At 56.3% G+C, this 17,014-nt stretch overlaps 2 protein-coding genes across 3 annotated transcripts; one reads left to right on the top strand and one right to left on the bottom strand.

Moving 5' to 3' along the window:
- The first annotated feature begins 3,728 nt into the window (after positions 1 to 3,728).
- Gpr62 (G protein-coupled receptor 62) lies at positions 3,729 to 6,818 on the top strand. Its single transcript, XM_052719367.1, has one exon. The coding sequence runs from the start codon at positions 5,099 to 5,101 to the stop codon at positions 6,173 to 6,175; it is 1,077 nt and encodes a 358-aa protein (XP_052575327.1). The 5' UTR covers positions 3,729 to 5,098; the 3' UTR covers positions 6,176 to 6,818.
- Positions 6,819 to 16,672, bottom strand: Pcbp4 (poly(rC) binding protein 4). 2 transcript variants are annotated; one of them, XM_052719347.1, is made up of 14 exons: positions 16,602 to 16,672; positions 16,543 to 16,571; positions 10,478 to 10,622; positions 10,318 to 10,341; positions 10,188 to 10,220; positions 9,853 to 9,969; positions 9,494 to 9,625; positions 9,202 to 9,330; positions 8,868 to 8,942; positions 8,647 to 8,691; positions 8,509 to 8,572; positions 8,347 to 8,399; positions 8,091 to 8,260; positions 6,819 to 7,693 (listed from the first exon to the last, which is right to left on the bottom strand). In XM_052719347.1, the coding sequence occupies exons 3-14, from the start codon at positions 10,556 to 10,558 to the stop codon at positions 7,405 to 7,407; spliced, it is 1,212 nt and encodes a 403-aa protein (XP_052575307.1). In that variant the 5' UTR covers positions 10,559 to 10,622; positions 16,543 to 16,571; positions 16,602 to 16,672; the 3' UTR covers positions 6,819 to 7,404. The 2 variants fall into 2 exon arrangements, with proteins under 2 accessions (XP_052575307.1, XP_052575317.1); XM_052719357.1 differs by having other exon boundaries at positions 6,819 to 7,496; positions 16,543 to 16,672.
- Positions 16,673 to 17,014: the final 342 nt, after the last annotated feature.

Raw genomic sequence — 17,014 nt, 5'->3', positions numbered from 1 at the left:
GTGTACACATCTTCCTAAGCCCCTTTACATCTATAAGTTCAATTGTTTATATAATTTATTTTTATTTTATGTGCATTGGTGTTTTGCCTGCATATATATCTATGTAAGGGTGTCAGATCCCCTGGAACAGAATTTATAGACAGTTGTGAGCTGCCATGTGGGTGCTGAGAATTGAACCTGGGTTCACTGGAAGAGCAGCCAGTGCTCTTAAATGCTGAGCTCCTGGGTTCAAGTTTTTAGGCTCCACACATTAAGTGACATCCTGTGGTGTTTGTCTTTCTGTGCCTGGCTAACTTAACATAATGTCCTGAAGGTTCTCCATGTTGCCCCAAACAACAGCACTGTCTTCCTTTTTTAAGGCTAAATAGTATTCCACTATATGTTCACACCACAGTTTCTTTGCCTAGTCACCCGTCAAGGGACATTCAGGATAAGTTGTATCTTGGCTATTGTGAACAGTGCTGAAAAAAAATCAACCTACTGGGTTCATTTCCTTTGGAGTAGTAGGATTGCTGGACCCATCTCACCTCTTCCTGCCAGACTCCCCTGTATCTCAAAGAATGATTCCCAGTACCCTCCAATGGTCATGGCTGTGGCCCCAGAACCTTGCCTCCTAAACTGATATTTAAAGGGACACAGGCTAAAATGGGTTAGATCCCACCCATAACCTGAGTTCATGCACTCTGCCAACTGAGTTACATCTCCAGCCCATTTGGGGTTTTTCTTATATGTTATTTCAGTTTTTTGTGGTTGGGGACTGAAAGGGGCCTTGGGTATATTAAGGGAAGTGCTCCAACACTGAGCTACATCCCAGCCTCACAGGCGAGTTTACTAAGCCTCAGCTCGTCCTGTGAAACAGTGGCCACAGACTTCCTTGCTCTCCGTGGTGGCCATGTCAGCTGCAGCTGAACACTGAGAAGTGAGTGAGTGCTCCCATGAGCTGATAACGGCCACACCCACTCCTACCCACTCAAAGCCAACCCATCTCTTCTAATAACCAAGGGTCCAAAGAGGAGGCTCGTCACTAACTCAGAAACTGTCGTTTGGAAACCCACCTGATCCTGTCTCCTTAGCTTAAACATTGCAGGTAAACCAAGCATCCCTGTGTGTCTCACGTCTGGACATTATAAACAAGCTGAGTTTGTGTCAGAGAGGCACAGCTCTGCAATCCTCAAGATTGACAGCTGTCATCTGGAAATCCCTGTCCTAGCCTGGGGTGCAAGTGCCGGAAAGCAAGGTCAAGGTCCCCTCTGTGGGTTGTATGTGGGTTGTATGTTGCTTTCTGTCGTATCTCTTTTACTCAGAAAACATTCTCAACCATTTTTCTTTTATAACTTTGACTTTTTTTTTTTTTTTGGAGATGAGGTCTTGCTATATAGCTTAGGCTGCTCTTGAACTCTTGATCCTCCTACTTCATCCTCCCAAGCGCTGGGGTTACGGGAATGTGTGTCATCACATCCAGCTCATTTTGACATTCGCAAGAGTGCAGGATAGCTGTTTCATATAACGACTCTTTATAGTTTATGTGTATGGCTGTCTTGCCTGCACATATGTCTCTGTACCGCTCGTGTGCCTAGTGCCCACAGAGACCAGAAGAGGGCATCAGATCCCCTGGTACTGGAGTTACAGATGGTATCAGCTGCCTAATGTGAAGCTTGGCAACCTGAGTTTGATCCCCAGAACCCACATGAAGGTGAATGGAAAGGGATGTCAATGTGGACCGAGCTCCAGGAAGCAGGTGACCAGAGCTCCTGCTGTATGCTCTGAAGCACATACCTCCCTTTTCTGGACCCCAACCTTCCCATCTGAATGATGGAAAATTTGACCTATCAATTCCATCATGGAATGAGTCAGAGCAAGAGGCTGGAGCCTGATCTCTAGAGCTGAAGTGATACTGACCTTGTTCTTGTGATGACCTTGGAGGCATGGGTCCAAGCAAGAGGCAGACAAGGCCCCCTCTCTTTCATCCCAGTAAAAGAGGCTTCAAATAACCATGGACATACATATGAAACAGAATATCAGGAAAGTAAAGTGCCTGCGAGAGCACTAAAGCAGGGTAAAAGGATTCACGTGAGCCAAAGCTGGAATGCTTTCAGAAGAGATGGGCAAGGCGGGCCTCTCTTGTGAGTAGAAAACCGAAGTAAATAAATGACAGAACAAAAATTAGATGGGGGGGGCTAGAGAATGGCCCAGCAGTTAAGAGCACTGACTGCTCTTCCAGAGGACCTCTTCCAGAGGTTCAATTCCCAGCACCCACATGGCAGCTCACAACTGTCTGTAAGTCCAGTTCCAGGGGATCTGATACCCTCACACTAATGCACGTGAAGTAATATTAAATAAATTATATAAAAAAATAAATCTGCTGGGCGGTGGTGGCACACACCTTCAATCCCAGCACTCAGAAAGCAGAGCCAGGTGGATCTCTGTGAGTTCAAGGCCAGCCTGGTCTACAGAGCGAGATCCAGGACAGGCACCCAAGCTACACAGAGAAATTCTGTCTTGAAAAAAAAATTAGATCTGGTAGCATATGTCTGGGATCCCAGCACTCAGGGGATAAAAGCAGTAGAATTAGAAACTTAAGGTCATCCTTAGCACATGATGACTGTGAGGCCAGCCTAGACTATATTAGGTCCTGCCTCAAAAACAATAAAACACAAACAAACCATAGGAAAGCAAGTCATGGGCAAGCAGAGAGAGCAGCAATGCAAAGATCCTGGAGAGTGCTTGCCAGGTGAGAGGCACAAAGAGCAGATGACTTCTGGGCCTAGAAGCATGATGGGCAGGAAGGAGGAGAAGAGGTGGGAGGTGGGCAGAAGACAGCTGATAGAGGCCGCCTCACTGCACAGTGGAGCTCACATTGGTAATGGCTAGCTCTTAGAGGGAAAGGAACAGGTTTCACGATGCCATCTGGTTTATTTTTAAAAGGGTCCATTTTAGCCACTGCTAAGAGTGGACTGTATGGAACAAGTTGGAACAATCCAGCCAGCAAGACAGGAATTACACTAGATAATGAAAGACCAGGGGAGCTGGATACAGAGAAAGAACAGACAGGAGATGATGAGGCGATCCAGCAAGGTAGCCATCACCACCCACCACCCCAGAGGCTGGGGGGAAATGGAAGGAGACAGCTATGGGGCCAGGTTCATCTTCCAAACACAAGAGCACAGAGGAGGCTCCGTGGAGGAAGCCAAAGGTACAGGGTGAGATGCTGTCTTCCATGGGGGGCCAGGCTAAGCACCAGAGGGAAAGCATCCTGGCTTCCTCCTACCTCCCACTCTCCAGTGTTCTGCTGATTTAACTTCCATTGGCTGACTATTCATTTTTCCAGAGAAGCCTGGGAAGACAGGGTAGGTAGAGGTTGGTAGGGTGGAGAAGGAACTAAGGGCAAATCAGATGTGCAGCTTGAGGTGCAGGAGCAATGGCCTGGCCATTAGGAGGGTGCTGTGATGCTCTGGGTGGGCAGCAGCAGTGGCAGGGAGGAGACAGTGATAGGAAATAAGTGGATTCCCAGGATTGATTGAATGATGGATTGATTGATTTTGGTTTTTCAAGACAGGGTTTCTCTGTGTAACAGCTCTGGCTGTCCTGGAACTCACTTTGTAGACCAGGCAGGCCTGGAACTCACACAGATCCACCTGCCTCTGCCTCCTGAGTGCTGGGATTAAAGGCATGTGCCTCCACCACCTGGCTGGATTCCCAGGATCTTGGTGGTGGATTGGATCCTGTGTAGGAGAAAGGAAAGCTAGAAAGTTAGGAAGCTCTATCATGAGAAGCAATTTTCCAAGAAGATTCTGCAAGGAGCTAGTCAAGAGTCCTGGTTCTGTTCAGGACACAACATGTTTGAGATGCCCGTTAATCAAAGTCCTAGGGAGACTCAAGTCTGGTTCAAGGGAGAAGGCCCTTCAGACACCTGATAGGTTCTTGGTGTCTAGGCAGGTTTTTGCCATGGGGCTGGGTGACTGTAACCTGAGCACGTGACCCACTGGAGTTGCAGGGCTTTCCTGGAGCCACCTACCTGGGGGTGAGGAGGAGGAATGATACATACTGACTGGCCAGGACTGAGGGTTTTGTGTTTGGTTGGTTGGTTGGCTTAGTTTTTCCGAGACAGGGTTTTTCTGTGAAACAACCCAGGCTGTCCTGGAACTCACTTTGCAGACCAGGCTGACCTCAAACTCACAAAGACCTCTCTGCCTCTGCCCCTGCCTCTGCCTCTGCCTCTGCCTCTGCCTCTGCCTCTGCCTCTGCCTCTGCCTCTGCCTCTGGAGTGCTGGGATTAAAGGCACCACCGCCCAGGAGGACTGAGTCTTATGCGGAGACCTTTACTCAAGCTGCAAGTCCTGGGACTGGGAAGGGGTGGTTTCCTAAAGCCCACGCAGGGTGCTTTTTAGATGACCACTGGTTTGTCAGCAGCGAAAGTACTAGACCACCCAGTACTAGACCAACCAAGCTAAGGCCTCACATTTACAAGGTAAGGTGCCAAGGTAACACTGGCTGAGTACCCACTCCGTGCCATGCCCTGAGATTTGTCTCTCCTTCCCTCAGAAACTCCTGGGGGGTCCAAGCAAGCCCAAAAGTTCTGCTGACTGATTCCTCAAGAAAAGTACTGCCTGACCTAACTACCCCCAAGTCTGTCCGTCTGTTTCCCTCCCTCCCTTCCTACCCCCGCTCGCACAAGGCAGGGAAGGGTCTAGGCTCAGTAAGCTGTACCCTTGGGCAGTTTCACAGAAGAGCCTCCAGTCTCCAGCTGGCAGCTGCTAGGACCAAGGGGGCTGGCGCCAGGCCCTGGCCCTCCCTTACTAGCTGTGTGTCTCCAAAGGGCAGCATCAGAGTGACAGCCGGTACCATCTCCGCAGAGGCTGAGCTGCTGGAGCTGGGCTAGGGCAGGGGGAGAAAGCCCAGCCAGGCTCAGCCTTGCATCCACCCATAGGGCCCACCAAACCCCAGAAGAAGATGGCAGCCTGGGCATCGGAGTCACCTCCTGGGCAACCTACGAGGTGAGGGGCCCCCGAGGAGCACGGGACAGGTTATGGGAATCCTGGAGCTGGAGGCTCCATTTCGCTCTCCCCACAGCAGCCCCCAGTGAAGCCTGAGCGCTCAGATGGCTAACAACACGGGGATGAGCGCCACCGAACTCGCGGGCTCGGTGGGGTTGATCCTGGCGGTTCTCGTAGAAGTGGGGGCCGTGCTGGGCAACGGCACGCTGCTCGTGGTGGTGCTGCGCACGCCCGGGCTGCAAGATGCCTTCTACCTGGCGCACCTGTGCGTTGTGGACCTGCTGGCAGCCGCCTCCATCATGCCTCTGGGCCTGCTGGCCGGGCCGCCCGGGCTGGGCAGTGTGCCCCTGGACCCCTCATCGTGCCGCGCGGCGCGCTTCCTCTCGGCGGCTCTGCTCCCCGCCTGCACGCTCGGCGTGGCTGCGCTCGGACTGGCGCGCTACCGCCTCATAGTGCACCCGCTGCGGCCAGGCGCGCGACCCGCACCGGCGCTAGTGCTCACCGCGGTGTGGGCGGCGGCCGCGCTCCTGGGCGCGCTCTCCTTGCTCGGGCCACCTCCCGCGCCGCCTCCGGCTCCGGCTCGCTGCTCGGTGCTGGCCGGGGGGCTCGGGCCCTTCCGGCCGCTCTGGGCGCTGCTGGCCTTCGCACTGCCCGCCCTCCTGCTGCTGGCCGCCTACGGTAGCATCTTCCTGGTGGCGCGGCGCGCCGCCCTCCGGCCCCCGCGAGGGACCCGGCTCCGCTCCGACTCTCTGGACAGCCGCCTCTCCTTCTTGCCATCCCTCCGGCCACGTCTACCCGGGGGCAAGGCGGCCCTGGCCCCAGCTCTGGCCGTGGGCCAGTTTGCAGCCTGCTGGCTGCCTTATGGCTGCGCGTGCTTGGCGCCCGCGGCGCGCGCCGCAGCAGCCGAGGCGGCGGTCACCTGGGTAGCCTACTCCGCCTTCGCGGCTCACCCCTTCCTCTACGGCCTGCTGCAGCGCCCGGTGCGCTTGGCGCTGGGCCGCCTCACTCGCCGGGCGCTGCCTCGGCCCCCGAAAGTCCGCATGCCGCAGGCCTGGCACCCGCGGACGCTCCTTCAGCGCCTCCAGGGACTTCGCAAGGACCCTGCCCTAGGCCCTTCCGAGGCACCAGAACAGACCCCAGAATTGGCAGGACAGAGCTCGAGTGTGTCAGAGGCCACCTGAGAGATTTCTCCTGAGCTGGAGAAAGGAAGGTGGGATCAGAGGGGCACATCTACCCCCCCCCGTACGGGCTATGGCGGGCACTCTGCCCGCACTGTTGACTCTGAAACCGGAGAGAGGGTGGTGCTCAGTCTCAGGAACCTGATTCTGAGCCCGATACTACCTGTGTTCCTTTCCCGGGGCCTCAGTTTTCCCATCTATATCCTGTATCCCATCTCCTAAGGACCTCTCCAGGGTAGGCTTTCTAAATTCATAGATACTTCCTGGCCCAGAGGGGAGAGATGCAGGCACTGTCACAGAGAAGAGGGTCCTAAGAGCTCACAGCCAAAGAATGAGCGAAGCTGGACAGGATCTGGGTTACAGCCACAGCAGTGGAGAGACATTCAGAAGATATCCCTGCCATCTGTGCCACAAAGACGTCGGACAGTTTGACTCAAAGTCATTACTTAAATGGCTTGGTGCTAAAGGCGGGAGACTGAACACGTGACCCCTGAAAGGGTCCTGCGATTTCATCCCAGAACTGACATGTGGAAGGGGCTGTGGACCAACTGGGACTGGTGGATTCATGGTTTGGGGTCCTGCAGGGTTTCAGCTACACCCGTTCCCTGGAAGTTTTGTCACCCCAACAGCAGTATTATTTCACGGCTTTCTGGTCGCTGAGAATATTTATTCAAAAACAGGGATTGAAAAAACTGTACAGAGAATCTGCTGCTGAGAACTGGGCCCCTGCCCCAGGCCACTCCCCCCGGCTACAGGCAGAGCCCTCTCTTTAGGTTGCCCCCTGACAAGCCCAGCCAGTCTATTCCAGTCAAAAGGGTATCAGTGGAAGCAGCACGATCTGCAGGGGATGAAGAGAAGCTTGGCCCCAGCCACCCCTCACTCTCCTCCAATTCCCACGGGGGCAGTAGGCTGAAAGCCCGAAGGGATGGAGGACATGAGGGGGCCTCCCACGGCAGGGCACTAGGGAGGCCCCGGACATTCCCGGCATCCAAGCATAGGTCTGAAGGGGTGGAGCCCCTGCTCTGGGGCTGCCATAGCTCCTAGAACCCTGGGCCAGAAACTGTCCCCTCTCTGAGGAGGAACTCCAAAGACAGGGCAGGGTAGGGGGTGCATCCATGCGTCTGGCATTACTGGCGCTTGAGACCCCATGGTAGAGTCTCCTTGGGCAGGAAGGATGTGGAGGCAGCCCCTGCCGGCGGTCCTGCCTGCCCCTGCCTGGGCCTCAGCCGGCCTCAGTAGGGGGAGAATTTCTGCCGTTCAGCTTTCTTGCTCCCATTGGCCGCTGCCATCTTGGCAGTGTAGGCCGCCAAGCCCGGCGGTGGCCCTGGGGAAGCAGGTGGTAGAGCCAGGAAGGGCACAGGCTTGAGGCCGATGAAGTTGGAGAGGGAGATGGCATAAGGTGTGCCCAGCAGGCCTGGGGGAGCTGTGGGCAGGGCCGTCAGGGGTGGCGAGAAAGGGGTGGGCAGGTCTGCGGGGGCTGAGCCAGGTGTCCCCCCAGAGGTAGACTTGGCCGTCTCTAGACTGGAGAGAGGGATACAGAGGGGAAATGGAGGGAAGGGTGGGGGTGAGACACGGGCCATGAGGTTAGCCAAAAGACAGGCGAGGAGTAGGTTGGAGAGCAATGGCATGGGGCGGGTGTTTTGGGGGGAAGGACAGGAAAGGGAGAAAGGGAGGGAGGGCAGAAAACACAAGCAGACAGAACTTGGGTTAAGAGGAGAAACAGGAAAAACCACCAGTGGGAAGACAGACATGAGGGGTGGATACAGAAGTAGTAATGAGGCAACGTGAATGACTTAGGCAGAATACCGCAGGAAAAGGAAGGGGGCTGAGGAGCAGCAGGGGACTGACTGGTCCAGAGAGCCAGGAGGCTATCCCGTCCTCCCCACCTGTGTTCTTCCACAGCCCACCCCATGCTCACCAGGCAGTGATGAGGTACTGAGCCAGGGCAATGGAGACCGGTGAGCCAGTGATGGTCACATGCCGCTCCCCAGCACCCTCTGCTTGGTTCCCAATCTTAATATGTGCCCCTGACATCTGCCGGATCTCGCTGATCTTGCTGCCCTGGCGTCCGATCACACAGCCAATCAGCTAGGGGGAAGGCAGAATTTAACCCTGAGCACGGTCTAGGCCCCTGGATCCCTGCCCCGCCCTCCAGCCCCCCACCTTCTGCTCACATCGTTGGGAACCAGGAACTCCTGCGAGCTGGTCTGTGTGCTGGGATCCAGTCCTGAGGCAGAAGAAAAGGACTGAGCATGGTTCTTGTTTTCCATGGGCCTCCCACGTCCACTGCAAGGGATGCCCAGCTCCCCCTGTCTCCATTAGCAGGGACTGCTTACCTGGTACCACACTGGGTGAGGCGAAGGGAACTGCATGGCCTGAGAGCTGCTGGAGCTTGGTGACCTGGGCCAGAGAAGAGGGTCAGAGGTTAGAGGGGGCAGTTCAGGAAGGGGTATCTCAGGCTGGGGCTCACTCACCTCTGCAGGAGCCACTGCTCCATACTGACCCTGGACAGAGAAACCCTGTGGGGACAAAGCGGTTGAAAAGCGAGTTGCTATGACAGGTCAGGATAGCTTGGCCAGATCACTCCCCGTACCCTCCTCAGACCCCCCTCCCCAATTCTTTATTCCACTCCCTCCTCCATCTTGATTCCCCCCTTCTCCAGTAAGGCTTCGAGCTCCTCCTGGCGCTTCCTCACCTGGTTGGCGGAGAGGAGGACAGTACCTAGGGAGAGGCTTGGATGATAGGGGATAGTGGCTCCTTTGGGTGGGGACTAGAAGGCACAAATTGAGAAGCTTTGTCAGGATCAGGCCTCCCCAAGAACCTAGTGGCCTTGAGGCATTCCCATGGCTCCCATGGAGATGTATCCCAGAGTACCCGAAGCTTATAATTAGTCCGTGGCTGTGGCTCTGCCTGCCCCACCCCACCTGATGCTACAGCCATAAGATCTGATGGCGACAAGCACCTGGGACCCTCTCCTGCCCTCCCCCCGACTGCCCTCCCTCCCCCAGGCCCCTCACTCCGGGAAGCACCTCCAGAATAACAGCACAGATCTGGCGCACACACAGGATGATGGCGTCAGGCACCCCAGAGACGGTGACAGCACGCTCTGTGGAATTGGGGAGCAGGTCCCCTGCCACCTGTACCTGGGCTCCTGTAGTCTACAAACAGAAAACAGTGTCCACTTCTGTCGACTCCCATAGCCCAGAGAAAGGCCACAAGGGCCTAGAGCACCTCCAGAGCTCTAGTTCCCTCTCCCATTGGCGGGGAGAAGACATACGCCCACGGGGGGTGCGCCCAGGGGTGGTATATCTCTCTGCTCACCTCTCGGATCTCCTTGATTTTGGTACCTGCCTTCCCAATCAGTGATCCACACTGGCTGGCAGGGATGACAAGGCGCAAGGTCACTGGAGGCCTGGAGACACTGCCACCGTTTGTAGGAGCAGCACAAAGGTCCTGGGACAGAGGGACAGTGAGTCGGCCATGTACGCCCCTGAGACTCTCCTACCCTCCCTCAAGTACCTTCCTGAAGAGGGATAAGGAGAGTGCCTCCTCCCTAGACCTCCTCCAAGAGAACACGGCCTTGGACTTGACCTTCCCTCCCCCATAGCCACTGTCTGGAGACAGGGTCAGGTTTCTCACAGGCAGCCACCCTCAGACTCCCACCCTAGTCAGGCACAAACCTCATCCAGCTTGAAGGCAATCATGGAGACCGCATGGAACACGGCGGCTGTCGATCCAGTGATGGTAGTGATTCGCTCAGGGCAGGAGCCCTCGGAGATGGTGATCCTGGCACTGCTCTGCAGGTGTGCACAAGCACTGGGCAGCAGGCAGCTTCCCCACCGCGGTGCCAGGGATCTGTCTGCCTGCCCCACTCACTAGGCCCCAGCCAAAACTAGAAACTGGCATTCTTCTGGGCACTCCGTTATCCCAGGTGCAGTGATTCAGGGAAAAGGACAGCCACCTCCCTTCCCCTCGACCCCAGGGCCCTGGACTCCTCCCCTGACCCCACCTTTACCTGCTCCCGGATTCGCTTTACAGTCTCTCCCTTCTGTGGGAGACAAAACCAAGATTCCTAAGTGGTCACCTCTTAACCAGGGCTGAGACTCAAGTTGAGGGGAATATGCAGAGTAGAACCAGATACCTACCTTCCCAATGATGCTGCCCACCTCCTGCAGAGATAACAAGAGTGGACTCAGATGGGTACGAATGGCCCAGGCCCAGCTCCTCCTGTCCCTTGGGGGGCAGGAGAGCAGCACTGAGACCAGACATGTGCCGTCACTGGGCATGCCAGCTCCACCCACTCACCTTCCCATGCATCAGCATCCGCAGCGTGAGGGTGATGCTAAGCTCTGGCTCCTCTTCCAGCCCCGCATCTGAACTGCTCATCCTGTCAGGCGGGGCTGGGGCCACAGCGGCCTGGGAGTGTGTCCACGCTGTGGCTCAGCTGGCTCTGGAGAGGGCAGCAGAAAAGAGTCTGAGTGGAGCCCTAGTTACCCTACACGGCTCTTACACGGGGACCCCAGAGCCAGGCCACCCAAACTCAAAGAGAAGGGAGACAGCATGGGCCTTGAGTTCGAAATGTCCCTCTGACCAGTGTATTTGTGTGCACCTTCTTGGCCGAGTAATCCTGGTTATTTAAGCCTCTAGGGCCCCAACCTAGAAAATAATTACCGAATCCTACCCTCCAAGAGTTCAAAAATGAGACAACCACATGACAGATACCCAATTTCCCTGACTTGTTCCCTTCCTCCCAAGAATTAGAGATGGCAGGAGATTAGAGCTCAGTGGTGGAATGCTTGCCTAGAATATATGCCGTCCTAGGCCTGAGCACCAGCACGGGAGGAGGGGGTTAATGGACAGGTCAGCTATGAGCACCCATAGGATAGCTTCCTCCTTCACTCAGAAGGGAGGATCCTTGTAGCCTGAGCCCCCACTGTGGAATTAAGGTCGAAAGTTTACTCTGGACCAGGCATCGTAGCACATGTCTATAAACCCAGGATGCACCCAGGCTAAGGCAGGAGGCTCTCATTCAAGGGTAGCCTGGGCTCTGTAGTGAGACCCTGTTTTAAAAAAAGAAAGAAAACTTTACTCTAAATGGAAGGTACCTGCTTCCAAAGGCCAGGGCTAGCTGACTGACTTAACAATGGTGGAGAAGAGGCCAAGGAAGAGGCTAGAACCTGGCAAAGGTTTGGGGCAGGAGCCCCATGAGGCGATCTCCCATGGACTTCGGGGCCATTAGAGGAGAGGGTCCCTGCAGACAGCTCTGGGCATGATCCACTCAACACCGACATGGGGAAAGGTAGGCTCGCTCTACAGTGGTGTCTCTGACGCATTTCCTACGTTCTCAGAATGGCCCTGTGCACAGGCGGTAAGAAGTGTGAAGACTGGCCACATAATTACTACCCTACCTAGAACCAGAGACATGTAACTGGGGCTCTGAGGCTAAATGTCCACACACATCAGAGAGGATCTGGGTAATGGGTAAGAGGAGGATTTGGTGGGCTGCAGGAATGTCAAGGCCATTAACTCATGGAGAGAGGCCGAGCCTGAGATTAGCTACTGGGATTAGTTTAGCCGCCAACCCTCCCCACCCGACCCCTTTCCATGCCTCAACTTAATCCCGAACCTTAATCCTCCTCAGAAATCCTTCAGCAGCGGCTGTCTCCCGCCAAGGCCCAGCCTTGGTAGTGAACTCATTGGGGACCAGAACTCAAGGAGGACAGACAGTGGAACCACTGGTGCCAACAGAGAGTCTGGACCCAGACATCACTAACCATAGGAATCCTGTCTAGAAGGGTGTTGGGACAAAGGATAAGTGGTCCCCAGTGGGAGTACTTTGGAGGACTCAGGTCACCTTTGCTGGTCCTCTGTCCTATCTGGACATGAGACCCAAGGTCCCAGAGCTCTCCCAAAGCCTTCCTCTGAATGTCTTGCGCCAGCCAGAGTTTGGGTATGGAGTGGTTAGGGAGTTCCCAAGCTCGCTTTCTCTTGGATACCTGAGTGAGCCACTGTACCAAAATGCAGTCTCCTTTCCTCCTTGCAATGGGGACAATCGGGATGGCGGCATTGGTTCCTAAGTGCTTTTTCCCGGGTGCCCACTTCTTGCACTTGAGTTCTGCCACAGACTCACCGGAGGGCGGAGACCAGCGATAGATCTGAGGCCTGTGTTCTTTGGGCATCCTGGCCAGCCTCGCGCTGGCTGCCCTTGCTGGACATTCCCCTGGCTGCCTGCACTTCCCCCATCAAAGCGCCTGTGATGACGTGCATACTTTCTGTCTCCCTGGACAGCCAAGCCTGGGAGCCCCTTAGAACAGGAGCCAAAACTGCCACCTTCTCCTTGTGTCCCCAGGGCTCAGTTCAGAGCCAGGCTAGAGAGGGTGCTCAGACACACCAGTGACGGTAGCAGATGAATTTGCTCCACAGAACGGAAACCTAATACACAGAGGGTCTGTAACCTGCCCAAGGTCACAGAAAGAAAGGGTGTAGAGGGAAGAGCAGGGCGCAACAAGCTATTGTAGGACCGGACCGGGCTCCACCTGTGATCTAGTCTCAGCCTTTTAGCCTTTTCTGAAGTGGGGTTTAGACTTCAGTGGCCTGGATGTTCATCCTGTTTGGAGAACGCCGATGGTTTATCTGAGGACGTATAATCTTAAGCTCCAGAATTCCGTGGACTCTAATTGGGTGATAAACAGTGGGAGATCTGAAAGCAATCTTCCTTTCATCTCCTCACGTCTGGTGATCCCCAGGAAAAATGGAACGTGGACAGAACTGTTACTCTTGCTATGAAGACACCTAGGACTGCAGCAGAGACCCACTGCCCCAAATTCAATAGGTGACCTTGACCTAGCTCTTCCCTGGCCTGGATCCAGATTTACCCACCTGCACTGTTTGGCGAGTCGGGGTAAGGGAGAGTTGCTGGTATCTCTGTGACCCTGCTCTGAGAGACAGTTGAGTTTTTCCTATCTTTTGGAAAGAATGAGGCTCCTGACCCTCCTCCGGGCCTTTCTCTCAGAGTCCTAAGCTTAAGTAGCCACACTGGGCATTCGTTACCAGATGCTCTGCTCTCACTGGGCTTTTAAGGAGTGTCTTGCTGCTTCAGTCTGGTGGGCCCCAGGTCTCTGCTGGGCCACCCACGTGGCAGCCACACATCATGCCACACTGACCTCCAGCTCACCTCTGAGGGTGCCCAGCCCCCTCTGGTCAGCAGAGCTCCCTGGCAGAACATCCCACTCTCAGACCAATCCTCTGACCTCGGGCCTTCCTTCTTGCTTCCCAGGCCCCCTCCCCAGACCAAGTGCCTACTCCTTCTGAACCTGGCTTCCTGCCACTCAGGCTGGAGGGGCTTGGGGTGGGGGGTGACAGCTGTGTAAGCGATGGTGGCTGCCCCCTTCCTGCCCCTCCCCCCCAGCTGTCTCTCTCCTATGACAGCTGCCCAATCAAAGGGCCGGGGGCTTAGCCAGCTCCCCCCCCCCATACAGGGATCAAGTGTCCTCCCTGGCTTTGTTCTAGTGAAAGAACAATCCAGGGGAGGGGAGGCTCCTGGGGCCAGTTGAACCAAGTAGGCTGGCCCGCCCCTTGGGGGATTCCCTCTGCTCTACTGCCCAGTGTGTCTGGACCACTAGAGACTGTGGACTCACCTGGGCTGCAGAAGGTTGGAGGAAATCCAGTCTCCAACTTCACCCCATATCTCATGCCCACCTTAGCACACTCCTAAGCAGTCTCCTTCAATCCTTTCTCCAAAAACAGTCATGCTGGCCACACCCGATGATGCTGGGGAATGGTTAAGCATCAAGTATGGCAGGGTGTGGCAGGAGGGTGGCCACTGGGCCTTGGGGAGGGGGTGGACAGCCTTGAGGGCTCCTGGCTCCCTTGTCCATCCCATACTCTGGGCATGCTCACTCTTGTTGATTAGCCTGGTTGCTACAAAACTGTCCAGCATCCTCAGAACCATGGGCCCAGTCTCAGCCTTTCAGCCTCCCAGGATAGTCAACCATCCCTAGTTTGGAGGGAGGAGACGGCGTGGAGAGGGGGGATGAATACAGAGACTAGGGGAGCAGGTGTAGACTCTAGTTTCTTGATTCAAGTCTGTCTGGTAAAGTGCCAGGGAAGAGGAATGTAGAAGGGTTAGAAGCTGACAAATTGGTAGATGCCAGAAATGCTTTGCCCTCCTTAGAGCCGCTCAAGCGTCTTCACAGCTGAGCAAAACCAAGGCAGGCTCAGCGCTACTGTCTATCCAAGTTGAAGAGGCTTTCTAATTGCCGTTCTCCATGCTGAAGACCGTATGCTCATTCTGCTACTGAACAACCATCCATGGGTCCCCAGGACCCAAGGGATAAAACCTGACTTCTATGCACCAGCCATGGAGGCCTCCATGGTCCAGCCCATACCAACTCCTCTTGTTGCATCTCTATCCCATCCCTCATACACACCAGGCCACAAAACAGGTCTAGAACTTCCAGACAGAGCCTTTGCCTGGCTGACAATTCTGGCTTGAAATACTTATCCCCTTCACTCTCTGGCAAAATTCTTCTCAAATGCCTCCTCATCCACGAAGCCCTCCAACCTTTCAAATCAGATGAAATTCCTCTGGCCTCTGTGCTTCCCAAAGATGGCTACAAGTCAAAAGAGGCCCAGTGGGCATTTCTGAGCCTGTCTTTCTGCTACAGAAGAATAGGAAACTTGAGACAGGGCCTGGCCCTGGGGAGGGGGTGGTTAGGGCTCACAGACCTCAGAACATTAGAGACCATCACACCTCAGAGTCTTGGGGCTGTAAGCACATGGGCAGAATCAGGACATGCCTGGTCAGAATTCCAAGTTCCGGCTCAGCATCCCAGCCTGTTCCTGCCGGTTTGCAGGCCTAGGGGCTCCCTGGGCATGTTGCTGAAGTGAGGAATTTGAGAGTTCAGAGAAACCAGAGTGGGTCGCCTAGCAGGAAGAGGAGCTGGTAGAAACGCTGTAGTGCGAGATAGGTTTCACAGCATTGAGGTGGGTTCAGCCAATCACAACTAGAAAAGGCTCACCAATCAAGAGCCGAACCTGAGGCCTAGGGAGGAGGGGAGTTGTTTAGAGGACTGCATAGGAGGTGCCAGGCAGGCCAGGAGAACCATGGGTCCACCTGTACAGCTCGGAGCCCTTTCCTTCCAGAGCTAGGTCATGGTGATGGAGGCAGGAGGAGGGCAGTGATGGGAGGAGGAGGGTGGACAGAGCCTGTCTGGGGACACAGGGTGGGGCAGGCCAGCCTCTCTGCGGCCTGGGCCTGCCAGGGTGTGTGGGCCGCTGGCTCCCAGCCCCCCACCCTGAGCATGCAAAGAGAACAATCCCCTTGTGTTTGGGCAGCCTGAGCCTGCATGCTGATGAAGGCTAGGGGGTGGGGGCTGGGATAGGGGTGCTTTGAAAGTTGAGGGGGTTCCAGATCCTAGAGGGATAATATCCTCAAATGGAGAAACAATAGGACCCCTCCCCCCGTGCTGGCCCTGAGGCCACCAGGGTGACCCCACTGAACAGCGAGAGCCAGAGATCAACTCCTGACCAATGCCTGGGGTCTAAGAGCTCTTTACAAGAGGAAGAAGGGCCCCTGGGGACACATGCCTTGTTGGTCCAGCAAGAAGGCAACCATCCTGGGCCTGGTGGGGACCCACAACCACACATTCTGAGAGAAGGGGTGTGAATGGATCAAGGTACATCCCCTGGAGACCATTCCCTTGGGTGCCAGGGTGGGGCGGGGCCCTGGGTGCCACAGGTCTCAAGATGGCGGGCCTGGTTTAGGAGAGTGAGGAGGTGGGAGCCTCCCTCTCCTAACCAGGCACGCATGAGGGCCAGGCTGAAGGAAGTGGCAGAGCCCCTTCACCTCCACCCCACCACAGTACCCAGGCCAAGAAGCTAGGTCAGAGCTGGAGAGGAAGAGCCACAGGGAATGAGGGACCACTTAGTGCTCCCAACTATCATCTCCATCCCACCGTGGCCTGGAGGTCTGTGTCTGGCTCCTCCAAGGACTGCGGAGAATGGGAAGGGGTGTGTGTGAGCCAGGAGCTGCAGAGAATGGCCGATGAGAACAGAGACGAAGTAGAACCCGAACCTAGGGCATGAGGTCCAGAACTAAGAGCAAGCTCAAAGGACAGAAACAGCGAATAGGATGGGAGCCTCAAACCTGGTACCTAAGGTCCAAGAAACCCCTCCCTGAAGTGGGGTGTTCCCCTGGAAAACCAACGCCCCCCACCTGTGCAGGCCTCAGCCGTATTGGACAGGGACCGTGTTCCTCGCAGTGCCCCCAGGACCACGGTCGGTGCACGACGGAGCGGATTCCCCGCCCCCCACCCCAGCGAACCCCCAAACTTCATGGCCCGCGGTGCCCCGCCCGGCCCGCGCCTTACCTCGCTGGGGCTGTTCTGCGGCGGCGGCGGCGGCGGCGGCGGCGGCAGCGGCGGCGGCGCGGCGGCTGGGCCGCTCAGTCCCACATTGTCCCCGGGAAAGGCGGCCGCTCACAACTGCGAGTGACATCAGCTGCGAACAATGAGGGGTTTGACAGGCGCGGAGCCCGGCCGGCCCGGAGCCCGGCTCCGCGCCCCCCCACCCCCACCCCCCGGCCCGCCTGGCCCGGCCCCGCCCCGCCCCCTCCCCGGATCCGATTACAGCGCGGCGGGCCCGCCCCAGCAGCCCCAGTGCCGCAGCCGCCCGCCCCGCCCCGCCCGGCCCCGCCCCGCTCCGCGCCGTCCGGCGTCCCGAGCGGCCGCCGCTTCCGGGAGGGAGCGCTCGACCCTTCCCCTGCGGCTCACCAGGGCCTCGGCATCCTCCCAGGGTGGCTCTCACCGGGCCCATCCTTCCCGCCCAGCGCTTCTGCTCAGC

This window comes from Peromyscus californicus, unplaced genomic scaffold (assembly GCF_007827085.1).
Source record: "Peromyscus californicus insignis strain IS unplaced genomic scaffold, ASM782708v3 Scaffold_11__1_contigs__length_118956290, whole genome shotgun sequence".
Classification (NCBI taxonomy): Eukaryota; Metazoa; Chordata; class Mammalia; order Rodentia; family Cricetidae; genus Peromyscus; species Peromyscus californicus.
The sequence above is the reverse complement of the archived record's forward strand: the minus strand, read 5'-3'. Positions and strand labels throughout refer to the sequence as shown.

Bases quoted from the DNA above. Each gene is read 5' to 3' on its own strand.
- Gpr62 (XM_052719367.1), top strand. From the start codon at position 5,099: ATGGCTAACAACACGGGGATGAGCGCCACCGAACTCGCGGGCTCGGTG.
- Pcbp4 (XM_052719347.1), bottom strand. From the start codon at position 10,558: ATGAGCAGTTCAGATGCGGGGCTGGAAGAGGAGCCAGAGCTTAGCATC. The intron at 9,331-9,493 runs GTGAGCAGAGAG...TTCTGTTTGTAG, and splicing joins AAATCAAGGAGATCCGAGAG to ACTACAGGAGCCCAGGTACA. The intron at 7,694-8,090 runs GTGAGCATGGGG...CCCTCTCTCCAG, and splicing joins CAGTACCTCATCACTGCCTG to TCTAGAGACGGCCAAGTCTA.